Here is a 17,697-nt window from a genome sequence, read left to right on the forward strand (position 1 = left end):
GTTGATGAATGCCATAACCCCATAAAGACTCTGAGAGGTGCTCTTATACCACAGAATTAACTGGGACGCAGCTCAGAGTGTGCCTTCATGCAGCGTACTTCAATCTAGTACATCTTTTACCTAACAACTTAGAGAGCAGCTCTGTCCCACAGAATTGTAATGTGAACCACAGATGTCTCCCTATTTGTCCTCCCCCATGCCTCCCCTTCCCCATCCCCTGTTCCTGCTCAGGTTCTCATCCCCACATCTCTACCACCCACATTTTATTTTTTTTTTACAAATAGTTTATTGTCAAATTAGTTTCCACATAACACTCAGTGCTTATCCCCACAAGTGCCCTCCTCCATGCCCATCCCCCCTCCCCCCCACATCCATCAGTCCTCAGTTTTTGTCAGCATTCAAGAGTCTCTCATGGTTTGCCTCTCTCCCTTTCCCCCACCATTTCCCCCCTTCTTCTCCCCCTTGTTCCTCCATCAAGTTCCTCCTAATCCTCCTATACGTGCAAACATATGATATTTGTCCTTCTCTGCCTGACTTATTTCGCTCAGCATAACACCCTCAAGGTCCATTCATGTTGCTACACATGGCCAGATTTCATTGTTTCTCATTGCCATGTAGTATTCCATGGTATAGATAAACCACATCTTCTTGATCCATTCGTCCGTTGATGGACACTTAGGCTCTTTCCATGTTTTAGCTATTGTGGAGAGTGCTGCTATGAACATTGGGGTACATGTGCTCCTATGCCTCAGCATTTCTGTATCCCTTGGGTAAATTCCTAGCAGCGCTATTGCTTACCACCCACATTTTAGATACAAGGACACAGAGGCTCAGATATGGGTGATCTGACATTACTAGGTGTTTGCAGTCAATCTGCAAACTTTCTCCGTTTCTATTACAGGCTCAGCGCTGTTGAAGATTATGTTTAGGCTGCAGAGGAAGTTTGAGATCTATCCAACCCACAAAGTGCTTATAATTTAGAAGGAGATAAGAAATGTACACATGGAAAGATAAGATGTACTTTAAAGTTTTCTAGGGGCGCCTGACTGGCTCAGTCACTTAAGCGTCCAACTTCAGTTCAGGTCATGATCTCGCAGTTCGTGAGTTTGAGCCCTGCATCAGACTCTGTGCTGACAGCTCAGAGCCTAGAACCTGCTTTGGATTCTGTGTCTCCATTTTTCTCTGCCCCTCCCCTGCTCCCGCTCTGTCTCCCTCCCTCTCAAAAATAAACAAACATTAAAAAAAAAAAACTTTAAAGTTTTTTAGTGGCCGCACTATAAAAAAAGAGTAAAAAGAAAGACATGAAATTAATGTTAATATATTTAAAATATTATCATTTCTTTTTTTTTAATTTTTAACATTATTCATTTTTGAGAGAGACCGAGCATGAGCGGGGGAGGGGCAAAGAGAGAGGGAGACACAGAATCCAAAGCAGGCTACAGGCTCTGAGCTGTCAGCATGGAGCCAGACGTGGGGCTTGAACCCATGAATGGTGAGATCATGACCTGAGCTGAAGTCAGACACTCAACCAATGAGCCACCCAAGTGCTCCTAAAATATTATCATTTCAATATGAAATCAGTATTTTAAAATTACTGAGATCTTATGTATTCTGCAGTTGTGGTTAGTTGTCGCAGCCCAGTGCACATGACGTCTTGGAAATCCTTACAGCACATCTCACCGTGGACTAGTCCTTTCCTAGGTATTCAGTAGGTGCATGAGGCTCATGGTTGCCATCCTGGATGACACACCTTGGAGTCTACAGTCCCAAGTGCTATCCCTGGTACCAAGCGGATGTGTAACTTCAGGAGAGTTGCCTGAACACAGTGTCTGGCTTCAGAACACAGCTCAACTTCCAACGGAGGAGTGACTGCCAGGTGTTAGAACTTCCATCCCAGTGTGTAGGGCCAGCTTCAGTTTGAACAATGGACTTCATCCTGGACTTTGCAGAATACCAATGAGGGGCTTCATCTTTTTTTGGGAGAATAGATCAAAGCAAGTGACAATCCAGAAACTGAGAGCTGAATTTGAGCATGAATGTCAGATCATGTTGGATGGCCACAGACAACTTTAATCTTTTTTAATGTTTATTTATTTTGAGGGAGAGAGAGAGTGAGAGCAGGGGAGGGGCAGAGAGAGAGGGAGACCCAGAATCCGAAGCAGGCTCCAGGCTCTGAGCTGTCAGCACAGAGCTCGACGTGTGGCTCAAACTCACAACCTGAGATCATGACCCGAGCCAAAGTCGGATGCTTAGCCAACCGAGCCACCCAGGTGCCCCTGCCATGGATAACTTTAAAATATTTATTAGGCCATAGGTTTCCTCTGCACCAGTTTATCTATAGAAAAATTAATATAGTTTTTATACTTTTAACCCCATAGTAAATTTTTACTTACCCCAATTCTATACCTGCTGCCCAAAGAGAAGTCAAAACAAAGCTCAAGACAGTTCCCCTGAGCTCCAGTTCCTAAACAGTGGAAGGAAACAAGTCGTTCTGAGTACCCCTTGCAGCCCCTTCGGCGGAGCCGGGTTCCTGTCTCCACCCAAGGTGTCCTGGTGATTGTGAGGCCCCGAGCCTCACCCCTGGCTTTCCCAGGAGGCCTGCACTTTGCTAAATTAAGCCCAGCCAGGCCTGTTTGTGAACAGAGTGGCTCCAGCCAAGGGACAGAGATTCGTCCTGTTAAGGAATGTGCTGGGCAGGGGAGAGGATCACTGAGATCATTGGTATTTATGTGTATATTTCCTCACTTGGGCGCTCAGTTGGGCCAGATCAACAGAGGCTTCTGGGACCCCACCAAGATTTTTACAGGGTGGCTGAGAAGGGTTTAAGTTACAGATCAGTGTGAACACCAAGGCTGTGTGTATATTGGGCCCTCTGAGCTCAGAGTCTAAATAAAACAAGCCCAAGACACCTCTCATATTTCCTCCCATATTTTTAAATAGACTTTATCATTTAGTGCAGTTTTAGGTGCACAGCAAAAGTGAGTAGAAGGTACACTGATTTCTCACGGACTCCCTGTCCCCCACCAGCTCCCTCACCATCAACATCCAGACACTTCATTTTCATCTATCTTTTCTTGGGTTCCTAAACTCAGGCTTGGCCAAAAAGAACTCTGTCTCCTTCCTGTTTTAGGTGCCTTACAACTTTTGGGGAAACTAATGTTTATTGAACACCTATATGATATCAGATATTTTGGGGTGGCTTAGTCCATTAAACATCTGACTTTGGCTCAGGTCATGATCTCATGGTTCGTGAGTTTGAGCCCCGCATGGGTCTCTTCTGCTGTCAGCGCAGAGCCTGCCTCAGACCCTCTGTCAGGCCCACCCTGACCCTGCCCTTCACCCACTCGTGCACCTGTTTTTTCTCAAAAATAAATAAAAACATTTAAAAAATAATGTCAGGTATTTTCACTTACATTTTTCATTTAATTTTGCAATATCCCTACAATATTAGTATTCAGGTATTAGTACCTGAAGCAACTAAAACTTAGGTTATGTGTTTTATGTCTAGAATTCAGAAGATGAACGTGAAACTATAAAAAATGGTTGACTATTTGCACTGTTGTGTGATTCAATCTAACAGAATGTTAGAGAGTTCGTATTTGAACCCAGGCCAGTTTAGTTCAAGAGTCTACACTGTGGTGTCTAAATGGGGTGTCTCTCCTTATCATATGGGGCCCCCAAACATGGGGTAACAATTGAGTGGAAGCCAGTGGCACAAGTGGTGAAAGCATTCACCTGAGGCAGAACAGAGGTGATAGAATTTTCCTGAATACACCTCAAGGGAGTGGCGGTGGACAGGACAGCAGAGGAGAGGCTGTCTGCACCCAGGCAGTGGGTGGGGGCTGTTTTTAAAGGGGGAAGATGGGGGGCACCTGCCTGCTCAGTCAATTGAGCATCCAACTCTTGATTTCCACTCATGTTGTGATCTCATGGTCATGGGATGAATCCCCATGTCAGGCTCTGCATCCAGCTCCATGCTAGGTATGGAGCCTGCTTGGGATCATTCTCTCTCCCTATCTCCCTTTCCCTCTCATTCCCTCTCTCTCCTTCTACCACTTGCATTCTTGCTCTCTCTCTCTCAAAAAAATAAATAAAGGGAGAAGATGAGTTGTGGCAATGTATGGAATGCTCCCTTGTTTGGTAGCCGTGCCTGGTTGTAAGTAGCCCATGGGTCAGTTAGGACCTGTGGATACTTTGAGGTGGGTCACCTGATGGGCCAGCCTGCATTCAGCCGGGTGGTCGCTGTGGGCCCTTTCTGCATTCCACTGCTCAATTCTGTTTGCCTAAAAGTGGCCTCTACATACATTGCATTGTACCATAACCACTACCCTAAGTACCAAGTCCTTTCTTTTCCCTTGGCAGCTGTGTAGTTTCAGATTTGTAGCCCTCCTCCCTGAAAGATTAGAATGAGGGAGCTGAAAAGAGCAACCCAAGTTATGACATGTCTGAGCTGAGTTTAGGAATGTTTCTTTGGAGGCTAAAGCTGGGGGTTACAGGATTTGCATATCTGCCGCTATTTATACCTCTATCTGCATGCATTTCCATTCACCTATCCAATGCTAGGTCTCCTCTGTTGTTGTTGTTGTTGTTTTTAAGATTGCATTTTTTCAAATATTTATTTTGAGAGAGAGTATGCACATGTGCGTGCGTGGGGGAGATGCAAAGAGAGAGAGAGAGAGAGAGAGAGAGAATCCCAAGCAGGCTCCGTACTGCCAGTGCAGAGCCTGGCGTGGGGCTCTATCCCACCAACCATGAGCTCATGACCTGAGCTGAAATCAAGAGTTGAATGCTTAACTGATTGAGCCAGCCAGGCATCCCTTAGAATTCACATTTAAGTAAATCTCTGCACCCAACGTGGGGCCCAAATTCACAACCCCAGGATTAAGAGTTGCCTGTTCCAACTGAGCCAGCTAGTTGCCCCTCAGTCCCCTCTGTTTATCACAGTCTATTATAATCATTGGGTTAATTGCCACCATAGGCTATGAATTCCCTGAGGACTGTGATTGCCCCTGCCTTGTTCTTTCTAGTGCCCATTAGAGTGCCTTAACCATCCAAAGTAGATGCTCAGTAAATATTAAATGAAAATACAAATAAACAAAGCTCACAAGTCAGCTACCCTGTCCTCTGCCCAGTGGGCACCCTTTCTATCTCTGTCTTTCTGTCTCTCTTTCTCTCCCCGCCCCCCAACACGTGAGCCCTGGCTGCGTCTGTCCAAATACCCGAGGACCCACCCATGGCCTAAGTGCCTACTCAGATATGGATGTCTGTGTTTGTCTAAGCAAAGTGCACTGGCTAGGAAGGAAATGGTGTTGTTTTCAGGCCCCTGCTAAGGACTGACATGGGTAGGGCTTGAGTGGCCTGAATAGTGGAGTTTTGTATTTGGATGCAGATCCTTGTATTTTGTATTGTATAAACTGAAACTTTTCCACTTGGTTTTTTCCATCGCTTTGGAGGACTGACACTAAGGTGTCTCTGGCAGAAGAGTGCCCTGGCCTTGCCGTCTTCTGGTTACTGAGGCTGAGGACACTGCCTCACTGTCCTGTCCCTGACAATGAAGGACACTTGTCACATGTCGGGGCAACCTGTGTGTCTAATTTGGGGCTTAGCTGTGCTAGTGGATGACAGTGAACCTGGAATCTGTAGAAAGGCAGGGGCTGGACTCTGGATAAAGTCTCTCCTCCACCCTGGGGTCTAAGGACTTTACTGTTGTGAATTTGAACATTTTCTAGGTAGGTGTCTCACATCAACTGAGATGAGCGATGCAAGCTGTATTATAATTCTTATGGACAAGAGCAAGAGGCTCTTTGTGTAAAAACAGAAAGCTTTAGGTGTGACTCGTGCAAGATCACACAGTTACTTAATGACAGAGCCTAGTACTTAGACCCACTAGAGTTTGAGTTTTGCTTTAAAACTGGGTGAATGGAAAGAAATTTCATCTACAAAAGAACTCACTTGGAAGCTACTAAAATTTGTTTCTAGGGATTGAGTAGGGACCAGCTGTTTGTCCCTTACTCAGAACACACAGAACCCCTTATGAAAACACACAATCTGGGTGGCTCAGTCGATTGAGCATCCGACTTCAGCTCAGGTCATGATCTCACAGTTTGTGAGCTTGAGCCCTGCATCGCATCGGGCTCTCTACTGTCTGCACAGACTCTGCTTCAGATCCCCTGTCTCCCTCTCTCTCTGCCTGCCTCTCTCTCTCTCTCTCTCAAAAAATAAACATTCAAAAATTTTAGAAAATACTCAATACTTCACCCTGTTTTATAGATCTGTGGCTTTGCCCCAGTGGTTTCAGAGAGGTCCAGAAAAGAAATTTAACTCTCCATGCAATAAAAATATTTATGAACTCCACTTTTCCTAGAAGGGGGATGATTCAAAAAAATATTTTAAAATAAAACTCACCCACTGAGAATTAGTTTTCACTTTGAATAATCACAAATTATAAGAGGGTCTGCTCACAAGATTTTGAGACTCTTCCTCCAACTAACCTATTTCTTCTTGAATTCTTTTACTTTATAGAATTACTTTGAAGTGAGAGTTGGCTATTCTTACTTTTGTCTCAAACAAAGATTCTTTTATGGAAGGCTGTTCTCCTCTCTGGCTTGTAACCTGCTGTCTTGCAAAGGTGCGATACCCGTTTCCTTCATGCACCGACCCCAGTTCACCGCTTACTACACTGAGACCTTCTTGAGGTCAAAAACTGCAATGGGAGGAACTTTGGTTCTGGCAACTTTTCATCTCCAGGGCATACTGTACTTGCTGATTTTATCGCCAATGCATGCTAGTGTGCTGTCAAGCCTCTTATTTTAAGTGTCTGCTCTTACCCCAGCAGTAAACTGTGAGAGATGCAAAATAAGGTATAATCTGTCCTCAAGGTGCTCGAAGATTATTTGAAACACCCACATGCTTGCCTGAAGTTACATACAGAAACAAAAATGTGAGGTAGCAGTTCAAGGCGGGTGATAAACTGTTTATTGTCAGTAGTTGAGCTACTGAGAGCAAAGTACTTTTCTAGGCATCAAAATCGAGAGGAGGAGCTGGACATTTTAAATAACTCATCAAGGCAGGGTAAGGTGAACACTGTGCTGGAGACGACAGGCTTCAGATGACCACGTGGCCTGGTATACAGGGTACTCTCGCTGTTGCCTGTTGTCCTGGTGTAATTATGGTTTAAATATAATATTTTCATCTTCAGAAGAGTCTCGGTATGGGTGTTAAATTATAGTCACCTTAGTGATAAACTAGCGGGAATGGAGAGAAAGGAATTCTGACGGGGAATTGGAGACCGTCTCCTGGAGGAGGGAAAGCTGTCCAACAGTGTTGAAGAACAGGTTTACAGGGGTGCCTGGTTGGCTCAGTCGGTTGGGCATCCTACTTCGGCTCAGGTCATGATCTCACGGTTTGTGGGTTCGAGCCCCGCATCGGGCTCTGTGCTGACAGCTCAGAGCCTGTTTCGGATCCTGTGTCTCCCTCTCTCTCTGCCCCTCCCGTGCTCATGCTCTGTCTCTCTGTGTCTCAAAAATAAATAAATATTTAAAAAAAAAAAAGGGACAGGTTTACAAAGAGGGGGGAAGCCATCACAGGCCGAGAGCAGCTCTGGTAGAGACTTGATGACTCCCAAGGACGCACGTGGGAGTGATTTCTCCATCAGCGGAAACTCTTGGTTTAGAGGAGAGCAGAGCGGTACCAGCAGAGGCTGAAGGAGTCTTGGAGACTATCTTGCCATAGGCTCCTGTCACTCAGAATTCTGGTTATCAGGAAAAATGGCTGCTGGGGAGTGACTGATGGCATCCTGGTCCTGAACTTAGAGGGAGGTAATTTCATTTTTTTATTGAAGTACAATTAACATACACTGTTATATTAGTTTCAGATGTACAACACATTGATTCAGCAAGTCCATACATTAGTCAGTGCTCAGCACAGTGAGTGTAGTCAGCACTTGTCATTGAACAACGTTATTACAATATTATTGACTGTGTTCTCCATGCTGTACTTTTCCTCTCTATGACTCATTTTATAACTGGAAGTTAACCTACTTTGATCTGTTTCACCTGGGGGCCAAATGCTCTTTGTTCCCAGTGACCTTAGTAATGCCAGAGCTCAAAATTCAACAATCAAAAAAGAATATGAACATTTTACCTTTCCTGTTGAAATTGCCCCTTTTGACTTTTCATTATAAAAAATTTTGAACATGTACAAAGATGAAGAGAACATCTTATGTACCCATCCCATGTCCTGGGGACCCACGTACCCGCCACCCGGCTTCAGTAGGCACCAAGGCTCTGCTGGCTCTGTGCCCCCCTCCTTATGGCAGCTCTCAGACATCCTCAAAATGTGTCTGGAAAGACATTAGAATTTACCTCGAACACATGAGGGCTTTGTGGGTTTTTTTTTTTTTGATGTGAGTATTCCACATTATTCTTTTTTTTTTTAATAGTTTATTGTCAAATTAGTTTCCACATAACACTCAGTGCTCATCCCCACAAGTGTCCTCCTACATGCCCATCCCCCCCTCCCCCCACATCCATCAGTCCTCAGTTTTTGTCAGCATTCAAGAGTCTCTCATGGTTTGCTTCTCTCCCTTTCCTCCACCATTTCTGCCCTTCTTCTCCCCCTTGTTCCTCCGTCAAGTTCCTCCTAATCCTCCTATACGTGTTTTTAAACATAACGTAAACACTATTATTGTACCCAAAAAGCTTAAAAGTAGTTCCTTAATATTACCTAATACTTGGTCCATGGTCAATTTTCCCTTTCAAATGTCCATTTTAAGAGCTTACTTTGTATCTCTTGAGTCTTGGTGTAGTGCACAGGAGTAGAATGGTTGGCCCTTTTGTGGGGAGGATGGAGGAAGAAGGGGAGGCTGGAATCCTAAGCAGGATTCAGAATTCTTTCTCTTTTTTACGTCTCAGTTTTAGTAACCTTTTGTCTCTAACGAGCTAATAATATACCTTTTAGATAATGTTTACATATTCAGTGTGTTTACTACGCATCCAAGTGCAAAGCTCTGGGAGTTTTGTGAATCAGACAACGTGTGGGGTACTTTACTTAGGTTATTTCATTTATCACTCACTACGCCCCTCAAGATAATTTTTCTCACCTCATTTTATCCCTGAGGAAATTAGGTTCTAAGAGGCTAAGGAACTTACACAGAAAAAGTCACTCAGCTTTCTGGTGGCACTCTAGGTGTGCCTGCCCTAAAGCCCCTCTCCCACCATCATGAAGCTGAAGGCAAAAGCTAGCAAAGAGCACACCCGGCTAGTTCCAAGCACCGTCATTTTTCTCTGTCTGGAGGGCAGATACATAAGATGTGTAGATTTACAAAGCATTTTATAGTGTGCCCTTGTTGAAATACAAAGAATGATGTGACATCAGAAGTAATGACTTTTGGGGTGCCTGGGTGGCTCCATCAGTTAGGCATCCAGCTCTTGATTTCGGCTCGGGTCGTGATCCCAGGACTCTGCACCGGCAGTGTGGAACCTGCTTGGGATTCTCTCTCCCTTCCTTTCTGCCCCTCCCCTCACTCTCTCACACACACGCACACCCTCTCAAAGTAAATAAATAAACTTAAAGAAATAAAGAAAGGACTTTTGACGGGGAGTAAAGTAAGGTTTCACAAGGGACATGGCACTTAAGAAAGAAGCTGAAGGAAGCACAGAGACGGGGCACTGAGAAAGCGTAGGGCATACGTGGGAGGCCCAGTCAGGTGGAGGAAGTGTGATAGGAGAAGATAGACAGGTAGGCTGAGGGCGGATTTGGAAGATATTCTGTTATCAGGCTCAGTTGTGTAAAATTTAATTGCTGTGCGGTTACAAACCATTAAAAGCTTTTTTAGCGAAGGGAGTAAATTAATGAGAAATACGCTTTGGGAAGAATTTAAATGGTGAAGAGACTGAGTTTGGGGAGACCAGTAATGAGACTATTTACTCTGATCCCAGTGGGAAGGAAGGAATACCTCACAGGGCGGTAACCAGGTGAAACCAAGATTACAAAGAGGTTTTGAAATACCCAGTGCTAATCCTTGTTAGAGAAGCTTGAAGACCATGTATAGTTTTGCTTTGTAATTTAGATATAGTAATGATGTTCCTATATGCTACATACTGTTCTAAGTGCATGTGCAATAAGCTGTTGGCAATTGTTATCATTTAATTATAATTATTATAACTTCCTAGGGCTTTTTGAACCATTTTTATAGCAATTTAATAGAGATAAAATTCACATACCATTACAACTCACCCATTTAAAGTGTATATAATTCAGTTACACATCAGTGTTTCTATACTGTGCAGAGTCGTGCAAATATCATAGCAATCAATTTTAGAATATTTTCATCAAGGGGCGCCTGGGTGGCTTAGTCGGTTGAGCGTCCGACTTTCTCTTAGGTCATGATCTCGCGGTTCGTGGGTTCGAGCCCCGCATCGGGCTCTGTGCTGACTGCCAGCTCAGAGCCTGGAGCCTGTTTCAGAGTCTGTCACTCCCTCTCTCTCTGACCCTCCCCTGCTCACGCTGTCTCTCTCTCTCTCTCCTAGAAATAAAATAAAAACATTAAAAAAAATTTAGAGTATTTTCATCATTCATGAAAAAACTGCAATTCATTAACCATCACTCTCTCCAATGCCTTTGTCTCCTCTTTCCCCTCCTCTGACCCCCAGTCTACCTCCCTCCATCAGTATTCTTTAGTTCTCTGTGTGTTTGGCTGTTCTGGACATTTCATACAAACAAAATTATGTTCTTTATGACTGACGACTTTCACCGAGCATATCGTTTTCAATCATCCATGTCGTAGTATGTATCATTCCTTTTTATGTCCAAATAACATTCCACCGCATGGGTATGCCACATTTTATTCATCTATTCATCAATTGATGGAAATGTTTAGTTATTCTAGAATTTTGCTATATCAAATATTTATGTTTGAAATAAGTGAGCTACTGAGTGGCACGTGTACATTTGGATTATGTAGCAATTTCTATCTTCATATCATATTTCCTCATCTACAGTGACCTTCACCCTTCTATATGTTACTCACCCATTAAGTCTTCCCTGGGTTAGGTCATATCTGAACTTCCTCATCAGTGATCACCTGTAGTATCTTAGTATTTTTAGCAAACCTCTTTCTTTCTTTCTTTCCTTTTTTCTTTCTTTCTTTCTTTGCTTATTTATTTTAATAAATTTCAGTTAGCCAACATACAGTGCAATATTGGTTTTAGGAATAGAATTCAGTGATTCATTGCTTACGTACAACACCCAGGGCTCATCCCAAGTGCCCTCTTCAATGCCTATATCACTAGCCCATCTACCACCCACATCCCTAGTAAATACCTTTAGAATTAAATTAATTAATATTAAAAGTACTGAATTTTTCTCTTCTCTCGTCAGCTGGATTGCAAGCATACTAAGAGAAATGCATGTTGGACAACTTCATTATTCCCCATGAGAACTTTCAAGTCCCTTTCCACACTAAGAGTGTGTTAAGTGTGGAGGAGAGGAGCCTACAAGAGTCAGGGCAGCCCTGTTAACACTGCCTGGCTGTGACCCCGCTTTTTCAATTTAAACTTCTCCCTTTCCCACTTCTAAAAGTGACCGGTGAAAGACAGTGTACAAACTATTAACCTAGTTAATATATTTGGTAATAATGCTACTCCTCTAACTCTGAGAGGATTGATATACTTTGGGTTAAGATTTTTTTTTAATTGGTCAGGCAAAACCATTTCTCATTTTTAAGTGGTATTTTAGAATTCACTGTGTCATAGCTTCTGTTGGGGCAAGAAGTTGAAAATCTTACTGTTTTTAGAAGGGATAGTCACGTTGGGAATTCTGTGAGCAGTGGGTCAATTTGTAGAGTTAAAACTGTAGCCTTGGAGAGGAGTCAGGTAATTGGTTTCTGATGGTTGCTTTTTACCCAGTTGTGTGTTGAACTTTGCAGTAAACACCAGGGTGGAAATGACTTCAGGAGAATCCTGTGTTTAACACGAATTGTGGTTAAGACTCTGGTCAAGTGATTTTTCCCAAAACAAAACAAGATGCCTACACAGACACGGTTAATCTATAAACTCATCATTAGCCCATTTCTCAAGCTCTAGGTAATATAGGTTTCATTATAATGAAAGTTTATTGTATTTCTGTTTCTCATCATTTAATTTTAGCTTCATCACTGACACTTTCCCTTGTGTTAGATGGTGAATACTCCTCTGCGGACATGTGAAAAAAGAGGCTCTCTCTTCCACCCACCCCCGCGCCAGCCACCCCTTTCTTTTTTGAATACAAAAATTTCCTCAGTTATCTTGACAAAGAGCTGACAAGATTTGGTGGTAAAATAAGCAGATGCAGTTAATGTGGGATCCACTCCAGCTGTACTTAGAATTTGACAATTTACATATGAATATTTACTAGTGGAGAATGCATAAATGTGATAAACTAGGCAGTGATGTTTTCTGTAGAAAGAGGTTACAGAAGAAGGGTTGAATTGTAATGCTGGAAATTAGCGTGCACTTGCATTTCCATGTGGTCGATGTTGTAACAGCTGTGAAAGTGCTTTGATCCACTAGAATAACTGATCATAAGACTTAGGATCCAATCTTGTGGAGATGAAACTATTTTAGTAGATCTGTGTGAGCCTCATAAATTTTACTATCTAGTTGAGTAGACATAATGCTAAAGCCTAGAGAAGTAGTTCTATTTTTTGTCTTTCCTCTTTATTCTTTTCTTTCTTTCCCTCCTTTTCATTTCTCTTTTCTACTTACCTCAGAAGGGTAATGGTCATGTGAAGACTGTTCAGATTGGGGGTGTATTTGTGTGCAGGTGTCTGGGACATCCTACCTTCAGTGTAATAATTTTCTTTCCTTTCTATGACAGAACATTAGTTCAACATGTGATTGGTTGAGAACTTCAGCTATCTTAGTCAGAGAGGGAAAATTTTGTTTTTTATAGTTAATTATAGCTAACATTTTTTGAATGCTTTGTATCACAGCGTGTACATTTTGTGCATTATTTCACTTAATCTTCTTAACATCCTACTTAGATGGGTGCCATTTTGATCCCCCCCTTGATAGATGAGGAGGTTGAGGCTTTAAGAGAGAGCAGGTGACTTGCCAAGCCCTCATCACCTTCAAGGCCTATGCTCTTGACCACTATACTGACTGCCTAATGTAGCACATTCCCTAATTCTATAATTTACCACATTCTACTAAATCAACTTGGTTGTGCTTCCTGAACTGGTCTTTGGCTGAAATGCTGGAGCAAAAATGGAGTGCTGGACCTGATTATTTTTATCTTAGAGGAACCCTTTGAGTTTCAATTTCCTGGTCTTTAAAATGAGGGACCTGGAATCTTTTGCCAAATTAATTCAAATATTGCCTCCATTTTCTTATCTAGGATTGGAACAGATAGAGCCAACAGAATTTGCATTCTCCATTTGTTTTTCTTTTTTCTTTTCTTTTAACTCCAGTGCAGCTAACATCCCATTTTTTTCTTCTTCCAGATTTAAATACTTCTCCTGGTGAGGCTGAGATCTCTTGACTGGCACTAGTTAGCCAGGGAACAAAGGTTGTTGGGAAGCTGTGTGCAAGGCAGAGTTCTAGGTATTCTAAGTATATTATGTACCTTATCCCTTTGAATCTGCACAAAGTCCCCTGTGGAATAGACATTACTGTCTTCATTAAAAAAGAAAGCAAGCGCAGTATACCTGTGGGAAAGCTGAGGTGCATTGGATGAAGTCTAGCACGTAGTATTAATAAAGTTCTCCCTGCTTAATACTATGTATTCAGGGGAAGGAGTAACTCATCTCTGTACTCAGCTCTAAGCTTTAATAAAGTAAATCCCTGGCTAGTATTTTTAGACCCCTCTTGAGGTTCCCCTACACACCTGCTCCTCTTTTACTGTTCCCTATTTTAGTTACAAGTATGCATTGCCACCCATGTGCTAGAAATCTCGGCCTTGTCTCTGCTCCTTGCTGTCTCACAAACCCGGAAAGCCTCATGGATTCTTCCTTGGAAATGCCTTTTGAGTCTTTCTCCCTGTACTTTGGCGCCAAACAGTCCCTGTCCTTAATCCACACAGTTGACTCCCGACGCATTCATCTTCTTTGCGTCTACTCCAGACTCCTTCCTCGCTCGACATGATCATGGCAATATTTTGCCCAAGGCTTCCTAAGGAGTTCTTGTTGTCTACTGACTACTATTCAGTCTTAGCACTGCTTTCACAAACTAGTTGTCAACTATGTTCGGTACTCATTTCCCACTCCTCCCCAGATTCCAGCCCATGGACATTTCACCAAATCTCCGGACATACTTTACTTATCTTGGGATGTTTTTATTTTCTTTTTCTGCTTGTCAGGTCACGATTTATTGCTGTTTCACCTCAACAGAAATTAATTATCCCCTTCATAGATCTACCAGCATATTCCCCTCTACTTTTAAGCGAATGCAATTTATGAAAATCCAGTGTAACCATAGAGGCAGGGTATTGTTTTCAAAAATGTTTACAACATAATTTCCTTTTTTTTTAAAGTTTATTTATTTATTTTTGAGAGAGACAGCATAAGTAGGGGAGGGGCAGAGAGAAAGAGGGAGAGAGAGAATCCCAAGCAAGCTCCCTGCTGTCAGCACAGAGCCTGATGCAGGGCTCAAATTCATGAAACCGCGAGATCATGACTGAGCTTGAAACCAAGAGTTGGACGCTTAACCAGCTGAGCCACCCAGGTGCCCCACAGCATAACTTCTTTAAATAATTATATCCCCATTTATATTAAATATAATTCTATATGCAGCTATTTGGCTTTCAGAAACAGATTCACATTATTTACAAAAATATTTTGTATTATTATTATGTTTTTAAAGTAGACTCCACACCCAATGTGGGGCTTGAACTCCTGACCCTGAGGTTACAAGTTGTGTACTCTACCAAGTGAGCCAGCCAGGTCCCTCAAGAAGAAATTATTTTAATATACACGCTGTTGTCCAGTGCTTTAGAGAACAAACAGGCTTGGGCAGTGTTCCTCAACCAGGAGAAGTAATGAATGGGTTGGGAGAATGATGAGCAGCTCTGGGGAAATCTAAAGCTGTAGAGTCCATTCATTCCTGACTGGGGTACTGACCCACCTGAATCTCCTTTATGTCATGGGCCGTGAAGAGGGCTGGAATAAAATGAGAAGCTGTGAACCAAGGCAAGACTCAAGTAGGAGCCTGGTTCCGGGATAGAGGATCTGTGGCAGTTAACGATGATTAATGCCTGTGTGCTTTTCAGAACATCGAGCTGAAGGTTGAAGTAGAGAGCCTGAAACGAGAACTCCAGGACAAGAAACAGCATCTAGATAAAACATGGTGAGTTGCAGTTTGAACCAGTTGAGCTGTTGGTCCTTCCCAGAGTCTGGAAAGTCTGAAAGTCTGAGAACAGTAGATATGGAACCACATTCCTTCACCTTAACTCTGGCATTTGAACACTATGTCCAGTTGAGGAACTGAAACAGTGTGCTTGCTTTCTCTTTGGCTCTCTCATGTACTAAATCTGCCAGGCTTTGCGTAGATTGGAAATTCACCGGGCCTAATATTATAAACTTTCTGTTCAACAATCTGCTATTACCATCACGGGCTGACATAGATCTGGGAGGAAATGGGCCCTCGCATACACTGCTGGTGAAAGCTTGAATTGTGGCAGCATATTTGGTATGTGGCACTGCCAATGAAGTGAAGAATGCACACTTCCTTTGACCAAATAATCTCTAGAAGGAATTTATCCTTCATAAATAAAAGCAGGAGTATGAAAGATGAAGGATATTTACTGCATCATTATTTATAAGTGGTAAAAAATGAGAAACAGCTATCCATCAACAGGGCAGTGGTTGAGGACATTTTGTTAGAACCATACTGTGGAGTATTATGCAGTCATTTAAAAGAATGATTTAGCTCTGTATGATTTTCTTGGTGGAAAGTCCCTGATCGACTAAGGAAGGGGAAAAAGTCCTGGGTGATTTTGATGATATAAGGCCCTTTGTCAAAGGCAGTCTTCTTTGTGTCTACATATGTTTGCTTGATTATACATAGACAGAAACTGGAGGGTTATATACCAAATTCTTTAACATTACTTGTATTGGGGAAGTGAGATCAGAGTTTTTTGATGGGGAGAAGTCAGGTTTTTTTCTTTATATATACTTTTGTATTTTTTTTTAATGTTTTTTTTAATTTATTTCTAGGAGAGAGAGAGAGACAGCGTGAGCAGGGGAGGGTCAGAGAGAGAGGGAGACACAGACTCTGAAATAGGCTCCAGGCTCTGAGCTGGCAGTCAGCACAGAGCCTGACGCGGGGCTTGAACCCACGAATCGCGAGATCATGACCTAAGTGAAAGTCGGACGCTTAACCGACTAAGCCACCCAGGCGCCCCACTTTTGTATTGTTAAAATGGATACTTTTATAGTTCAATAGTTTTAATAATTAACCCTTTGTTTTCAACAAGTATTGTTAAAATTGTTCTTCAAAATAATTTTTAGAATCCATCCTGGGATCAGTATACATTCAATCTGATCTGGCATTCTGTTTGTCTCTACAATATTTCTTGATATTTAGGATGACAATCCAGCAAGATCGGAATACTCAAAGGCAGGCTCAATTATACACACAATGCTAGTATTACTAAAGACTTACTAAGGCATTAAGTAAGCTTAATAGATTTTAGGAAAGCATACAATGATTGAGAAATAAATGCTTACCTTTGTGTAATGCTTTTTAAAAATATTTTATGTCAGTTCAACTTTTAATTAGGTGGGATTATCCTATTTTTAGAAATGAGAAAACTAAGGTACGATAAACTCTTCTCAAATGAGTGGCAGAGCCCATACCTTCTGGCATCAAGTTCAAGGCCCATGTGACTTTACAACAGCTGTAGCCTATTAAATCAGGCAGTCCTTGCTGAGTTACTCAGAAAATGTATAACTTCCATTCTCAAGATATTGTAGTTAACTATTGTCTATTGCATTTGTCAAGGAATATGAAGTCAAAGTAAAAACTGGTGATTCTTGAGGTCTGCATATTTACACGTCTTGGGCTATTTTCTTGAGTTGTGTCCCTTGTACAACAAAGACCCTCGACTCCCCTAAATCTGTATAATAAAATGGGAACTCAAGATAAATATAGCCCCTGGGATGGTGCCGAGTAGTGTCCATTATCAACCAAAGAATCCTATAATCTTTGGGAAAGTCCCCTTTGGTCTTCAGAGACACAACCTTCTGAGCCAAACATTAAATTATCACTGGGCTTGGATGGAGCAGCTTTGATTGATCATGAACCTATGAATGCTCAATATTGTTCTCTGCCCTGAGAACACGAAGATGGTCCATGGTTCTCAACAAATGGCTTAAAACAGGAATAAAACCAAACCGGAATTAAGATCATTTGGCACCTGATACTGCCTCCAAATTGTTAATCCTCAGATATCCAAGGGCAGCTGTTGTGAGCTATAAATAAGCTGGTGACACCTTACCCCCTACATGCTAGTGCCTGGACATTCATTCCTAAGGACATCAGAGAAGTAAAACTGGGCCAGAACCCTGAGCTTCCACAGATTAAATGTCTGTGCTCCGCAAGGGACCATGGAAAAACTGGATAGAACTCTGGATCGGTGGGCCAGATTTAGGAAGGTCTGTGGGTTAATGACTGTAAAGGAGGTGAGCATTTCTGGGGCTGCATCCAAATGGGTATTCTGTCC

The 17,697-nt window shown here is 42.4% G+C and overlaps 1 protein-coding gene and 1 long non-coding RNA gene across 5 annotated transcripts in view; one reads left to right on the forward strand and one right to left on the reverse strand.

The window, feature by feature from the left end:
- The window catches only part of LOC144234341 (myomegalin), a 189,231-nt gene that overhangs the window by 66,376 nt on the left and 105,158 nt on the right, over positions 1–17,697 (forward strand). For all 4 annotated transcript variants that reach the window (XM_077767682.1, XM_077767740.1, XM_077767733.1 and 1 more), the window contains exon 5: positions 15,244–15,320. In XM_077767682.1, coding sequence (XP_077623808.1) covers positions 15,244–15,320 — 77 coding nt within the window. The remainder of the gene's footprint in view (positions 1–15,243; positions 15,321–17,697) is intronic.
- Positions 7,132–17,697, reverse strand: part of LOC144234409 (uncharacterized) — a 35,319-nt gene continuing 24,753 nt past the window's right edge. The window contains exons 4-5 of the long non-coding RNA XR_013335942.1: positions 15,099–15,133; positions 7,132–7,157 (exon numbers count right to left, since the gene is read on the reverse strand). This is a non-coding gene — a long non-coding RNA (uncharacterized LOC144234409). The remainder of the gene's footprint in view (positions 7,158–15,098; positions 15,134–17,697) is intronic.

This window comes from Crocuta crocuta, unplaced genomic scaffold (assembly GCF_008692635.1).
Source record: "Crocuta crocuta isolate KB4526 unplaced genomic scaffold, BGI_CrCroc_1.0 scaffold180, whole genome shotgun sequence".
NCBI lineage: Eukaryota > Metazoa > Chordata > Mammalia > Carnivora > Hyaenidae > Crocuta > Crocuta crocuta.